Source organism: Anopheles marshallii, chromosome 3 (assembly GCF_943734725.1).
Source record: "Anopheles marshallii chromosome 3, idAnoMarsDA_429_01, whole genome shotgun sequence".
NCBI lineage: Eukaryota > Metazoa > Arthropoda > Insecta > Diptera > Culicidae > Anopheles > Anopheles marshallii.
This window is the reverse complement of record NC_071327.1, coordinates 45,187,281-45,194,123: the sequence shown is the minus strand read 5'-3', so window position 1 is coordinate 45,194,123 and position 6,843 is coordinate 45,187,281. Positions and strand designations below refer to the sequence as shown.

The window sequence follows — 6,843 nt, the reverse complement described above, 5'->3', positions numbered from 1 at the left end:
CCTCCCGGGAAAGTGCAAGCGAAGGTAGAAAAGCGAACGGTTAATTGGCTTTAGTTCATGCATTTTCCTGGCTCGGCTGACTGAGGGATTGCTGGCTGGAAGGAGTCGGGGTCATTATTGTGAAGGTGTTTGTGGGCGTTGTGTTGGTCGTTTGGCTGCTCTCACGCAGCATTAGAAAACATAACGTATGCGTATGTTTTCGCTCAAACCGGTCAGGGATTTGTAAATAGTAGTGGATGAGAAGTTTCCATGTTGGGTGTGTTTGAAAGTTAAACTTTTGTTCAGGAATTGTTTGTTAGACAAAATCATACGGAAATTAACAATAATAACTTTGTTCAATCTTTATACTGATAGTTCCTAACAAAAATTATATCTTTGGCATGGCACAAAAGGGGATGAATCTGTTTGATTTATTTATAATGATTAATTTATTTAATATCTATATATACTTTTTTATGAATTAAGTAAATAATTTATTTAATAAATGATTTGTAGTTTAATTTGATCATGCATTTAGTTATTCTTTCCATTATTTGTTTTCTAAGAGGGGTCTCCTAAGGTATCAGCAAAATATTTAGATTTTACTGATGCTACAAACATATTTTTTTCACAATAAACATCATAATTAGCAAATGAGTCCAGTGGAGAAAGTGTAGAAATTAAACATTTAAATCAAATCTTTTCAAATATTAGGTCTTTCTTTCTTTTCTCATTTTAGGATTTTGAAAATAAATTTCCTGGACCAAACATGACTTTAGATTTCAGACCGATTGTACTTCATATTACAACATGAATATAATGCTTCTCGAAAATGACATTTTATGTACTGAAAACTTATAATGATTTCGCTCATAAAACTAGCAACGCACACACAAATGCCCACAAATATTGATGCGACATTATTAACAGCTGTCTAACCAATACAAATGACACACGTGCTCTATCATTCCTGCACGTTAGCTCAACTAAAGCTGTGGAAACTTTCTTCATGATATTGTTATATAAGATTATATAAAAATAATCCTGAGGGAATTCAACATTTTCTTTTGAGGAATACCAAAAAAACTTTGAAAATGTGATTCTATTTGTAGTCCTTCATATTTGATTGAAAATAAATTGATAAGCAGAATAAAACTAATATTTGCCTTTTGAATGCTAAACAGGTAGTTCGCTTTAAGTATGAAGTGACAATCCATATGTAAACAAGCAGTACTTAACCGGGTCACTGCTACAGACCTAGATAAAGGCTCATTCACTATCGCGGGCCACACTCTCAATCAACTACGCGTCGAGGATGGTTGTTCGCTACTCAAACAGACCCAAAAACTCCTGCTTGTTGTGACTTTCTGTCACAGTTCAGCAACGCTACTGTTCTGATAGTCTGTCTCCTATCGCTGCACCCGTCTTTGGTTGCCTTTGATTTTTCATAAGTTCTCGCTTTGGACAGGGCTCGTTTGCGTAATAGTGCATACCGCGTGGTTCAGTACGCCGTAAATCAGGGCACGATGATGACGCTTTTTGTTTTGCGCCCCAACCCGAAGTATGAAACAACAAATGGTCGTTAAAATGGCTTGCAGCTGGTTGGAAGTACGTGACGTTGGTGCGATCTGACTATCCAGCGAACAAACTCCCCGTCCCCGTAGACGTTGCTGATTTTTGACCCTACGCGTACGTGCTAATGGATTACGCTTCGGATTCGAAATCGCATCGAAAGTGCACCACCCAACTATAAAGCACCCCGACTCACCCAACAGGTGCGTTTAGTTATGAAACGTTTGAAAGACTGCGTTACACGCGGGTAGTTCGTCGCTGGAAGAAATCATCCAGGTTCGTCGACCGAATATGGTGTGCGGGGTCGTCGGAACGGTGACGATACTGCTTCTTGTTAGCAGTAAGTTAGATTGCAGCGCAAAGAGCAACGTCATACTGCGGTCCTTCGACGAGATGGTACTGGAATGTGCTGAGCTTATGTCGATCACACCGTTGAAGTTGACCGCACTCCGATCTGGTGTGTTGGTGAAGGATACCGAGACAAAGTGTTTGCTAAGGTGCGTTGGAGTTAGTGGACGGTTTTGGAATGATTATACGGGACTGCGGAAGGACATATTGGCTCGCTACTTTCTAGCCGATGCAGCTGATGCACAGAATGTAAACCGGACGCAGATCTGTCTCAACGATCTGCCAGCCCTGCCGCAGGATTCCCTGCGTTGCTGTAATTTAGCACTGGAGTCGTTTCTGTGCTTCTTTTACAACTATGGAAATTTACGGCAGGATCGTATATTTGTGCCATTGGATCAGCTGCAGCTTCAGCACGTAATGGCCAGTTGCATGGATGTGCATCAAATCACGACCGAACATCTGATGAGTCAAGGCGAGGAAGAAATGGATGCAAACGATAACGTTCACTGTTTGGTACGCTGTATTGGCATCAAGACCGGTACCTACAGTGATCGTGACGGAGTGAACATGGATCTGGTTTACGCGCAGTACGGTGAAGGTTATTGTGAAGCAGACTTTAAGACAAAAGCCTATGAGTGTATCAGACAACAGAGTGTTCGTAACTATGGCGATCCTTGTAAAAGGGCATATCATTTACTGTACAAATGCTTCGAAAATGTACGCAACGTAATTACGGAGTATGAGATACGCGATTCCGGGGAGGTTTAACCCTAAAATAGGAAAAGAGCATATTGAAACCAGTACAAAAGAGAACATCGCAGATAAAGCCCACTTCGTAATCATAATCGTGGTAGAATATTTATTTATAATAGTATCATAATTTTTATTGTTAATTAATGCAGAGTTTGATACACCATTGCAGGTAATTAAATCGCTCATGAGTTGTTCTATTTCTTGTGTGTAAATAAACAAGTACAAAAATTAATACAAGTAGCAGATATGGCAGGAGTGGCAGATATCGATGTGAGGAATTATTCAAAATTTATATATATATATATATGATTTTAACGTACTCAAAATATAAACTCCAGTGTGTATCGCAGGTGCCACTGTTTCTCAACTGCTACGTTATATTTTAAATTGTAAAAACCAACATCTAACATCAACAAATACCGTACTCTTCATTTACTCACTCATACTAATCAGCACCAACCAAACCCTTTACGTGCTCTGGATGGAAGCACAACTCGGCAACGAGTTTCCAGCGCAATTGGTCATTTAGCTTCCGTGACTTTGTTTATCAGATCGCAAGTATTTATTTTTCGTGAGTTTAAATCAAGTATGCAAATACGGCAACGGGCATCGATCGTTCGCCCATCATTGGCCTCCACCCCTTGTCTACTAGAGCAAAATCGCGAAAGGTCGCTATAAAGCACTCGCCGAGTTCGTAGCCGATCGAATCAATAAGAAGAAGCAAAAAAAAAAAACAACGGACCTCTCGGTGTCAGTCTATTTGCTTGGAGCATAATTGATTGAGAACGTCCGACCGACCGAGAAGCTGCCTTTCGTGTACTTACCTTATTTGAAATTGGTTTCGATTGATGTTCGCCCATCCCCTGCGTGGTTCAAACCCCCAGAGCCTGTGGAGGGGAAGGTGCAGCGGATATAAGGGGAGCGTCCCGGTATCTCTGGCGGGACCTGAAGCGACATTTAAGCGAACCGACGGCAATCGATAGTGACAATCGACTTCCATTCTGACACCGGAGCTGCAACTTGGAACAGGCTTGGGCCCCGGTTCGCCCACGGTTGCGCTCGCACCATGAACCACCGAGGGCTCCCACAGCACACTGACTGCACAAAACCACACTCACACACACAAACACACACACACACACGCACACGAGGAGATACATTCACCAATGCCCGCGAGGCACGGGCGAAGAAGATTGGCAGCCCTTACCGGCAGCACCTCAAACAGGCGTACTACTAGAGTGATGGAACAAATATACACCTCCCTCAGATCACTCACGTTGTGTGAGTTGGAACTTGGTGCTGCCTTAGCGCTAGCCCTTGATCCCTTGATCCAACGCCCGGGGCGGTGGAGTGATGTGATACGGTGCGGATCGGAGAACGTACTGGAGGGCAACATCAAGAACCAATCAATCTTTTAATAGTTCGATCACGATTTTTCGTCCAGCAAACAATCCGATTCGGATTCGGTATCGAACCGCAAAGGTTGGAGACTTCCAAAGGGTGGAAGTTGTTGCGCGGGAAACTCTAGTTTCGTTTTGTTTCATTATTATTCATTGTTGTACACAGCGCGGCTGTTGCTACCGCCTGCTCGTGTGGAAGTTTCCTTTTTTGTCATTTTTGTTTCGTTTTATATGCTTTTCTTATTCGTTTCACTTATCTCATTCAGCGTATCACGTTTTCGTTAGGAGTTAGTCAGGAAAAATCACTCAACTTCATCCCGCATGCACCTACGTCCTGGTGATAGTGCACTTCTGCGATCTGGTTGTGGCTTGTATGTGAATCAAGCACCCAAAAACACAAACACAAGTTCTACAATGAAACTAACACCAGCCCCCAACCGAGTCGGACGAATTGATGTTCCAACTTGGTAGCACACGAGGTAGTATAAAGGCGTGAAATGAAAACACCACCAAAAATCCGAAACGTACAATCAATAAGTTTGACTGATTGTTCGACACGTGGCTGATGCGATGAGATGATGGTTATGCTGATTCACCAACGACATAATAGCGAACGGTAGAAATATTAAGCCAGTGTCAAACGGTTATGGAGAAAGTTTTCTGTAGCCGTGTCGAGGAACACATAGTATGGACAATTAATTAATTGATGGAACGGAGCAGCTGCTTACATTTCTCATTATTTATACTACACAACCACGAGTACCAAAAATGCATTCGCCCTTTAGTGTTTAAGAATAAAATTGAAAAGATTTATTTATTTCACAAATATTTCAACCAGCGTTCTTAACTATAATATCCAAAATTCGAATAAATCTTCTCTGTATCTCACAAGCTATTGTTTTAAAACAATGGTGCAGAAATGCTGGTGCATGAGGTAAAAAGTCGTAAAATTCCCTTCGTTAAAGTGTGCTGTTCACAACATTAGTGCTAGATTTTTAATAAAGCTTCAAGTGGGGCGAAATGAACCATTTTGTCTGATCCTTCAGCCATCTTTCCATAGGATGATGCTTGCTAAAAGTTTTCAATCTCATATTATTAACAGTCAAACTTGTGCTGATGGTTGGTGCACTGGTGCAGCAACCGATTAAACTGTTGTTATTCTAGCGTACACAATCTTGTGCCCAATACCATCGTCGGGCGATGATTATGATGATCAGACGTTCCAGCGTGAGTGGCATCCATAGTAGCCTCCATGGCATCCATGAAGCCTCCAAACCATGGGCAACTAACTTTGGTGTTTGGATAGTTTCCTTATCTTCGGACCACTTAACCAACAACTGGACCAACCTCCCAGTCACCAACAAGTGGCTTTTGGTTAGTGTAGCTCCATCGAATTCAATGCACGGCCCTTTTCTTGCCCCTGCTAAATATGTAAATGTAGCGTCCTTTGAAAATGTTCCTCACACACTCACCCATGCATGTATGCGTATGTGTGTATGGACAGCTAACTCTGATGCGGGAGAGTTTTGGGGCATTGAAAACAGAGTCTAACTGGATGATGGCTAGACTTGGGGAAGTTCTCATTACTGAGTGAAACTATGCAAATAAGTTAGATCCCTTGCTTATACCCTCGGCGTATGGATTGATATTTCTTACCACAGACACCACATGAAGCTGGAAAGCCTTTACCTCAGTTTGTTCACCAGCACAAGGACTCCTGTTGGCTGGGTTTCTTGTGAACACCAAAGTCCTGTAGTTTACACAATAAGTCTTTATTTTAGAAATATCCCAACATTTTTTTTTTCATTGAATAACATTTAGATTGTGTCAAAGTTTTCTCCACCATATCATGCTGTTAATGAAAAGTTTCTCAAATACAAGCGCACATCACCATCTACGGGTGGTAGGAATCGCAACCAATCCAAAGCGCTCTCGACTATATTGGACAGCTTAATGCTTCCATATGCACTGGAAGATTTCCGTTCCGTACAGTACGCTGCCCGTGTTTGGTAAAACTTTTCAGCAGTGACAAATACAACTGCTGACACTAAACACGAGACATTTCGTAAAGTTACCCGAATGGCTTTCGCCGTGCAAGTGTTGCAAACCGGGGAACAAGATCTGGTCGTTCGGTCGGAAAGAAAGCCAGTACGCCAATAGTACAGAAAATGGAATTCTCACCAAATAAAACGACTAAATTACGATGGGTGCAGGCGAACGAACGGAACGGACAGCAATGAAAAATCCCTTCCGTACAAAGGGAAACGCTCGAGGAATTCGTGGAAAAACTGGGAATCGCTAGTAGAAAAGCACACCCCGTGCAAAACGGATGGACCGACGGACGTACGGACAAACGTACGGAAGCAGCTTAACAAATTGTATTATTTATGGCGCGACGGTGAGTTATGGAAAAAGTTTTCCTATTTTGGAAAATGTTTAATTTTCGTCAACTTCATTACGCGCGCACACGTCCACCGTACTAACAGCGAACAGGGTAGGGTGAAGAATTTTATGCCATTTTTCGTCTCGGTACAACGAGACAGGACAATGTACAATAAAAGGATGCATGGGGGTGATTTTGCTTAAGATGAAAACATAATATTTAACAGCTTAGCGTTAGACGTTTGATCGTGTGGATGTCAGAACGAGTGGTGAGGCGCTTTGTGTATGAGAAGCTTAGTGGAGCATTGCATATGCACCGTTCCTGTGGGCCAGGGAGAACGAGTTGTGTAAGGTGCTCAGCAGCATAATTACCTAGCCGAGTCAACTCTCATGCAAGCGAGTGCAGCGT

The 6,843-nt window shown here is 42.2% G+C and overlaps 1 protein-coding gene across 1 annotated transcript; it reads left to right on the top strand.

The window, feature by feature from the left end:
• The first annotated feature begins 1,842 nt into the window (after nucleotides 1–1,842).
• LOC128712674 (general odorant-binding protein 45-like) lies at nucleotides 1,843–2,667 on the top strand. The gene has a single exon (XM_053807562.1). The coding sequence runs from the start codon at nucleotides 1,843–1,845 to the stop codon at nucleotides 2,665–2,667; it is 825 nt and encodes a 274-aa protein (XP_053663537.1).
• Nucleotides 2,668–6,843: the final 4,176 nt, after the last annotated feature.

Bases quoted from the DNA above. Each gene is read 5' to 3' on its own strand.
- LOC128712674 (XM_053807562.1), top strand. From the start codon at position 1,843: ATGGTGTGCGGGGTCGTCGGAACGGTGACGATACTGCTTCTTGTTAGC.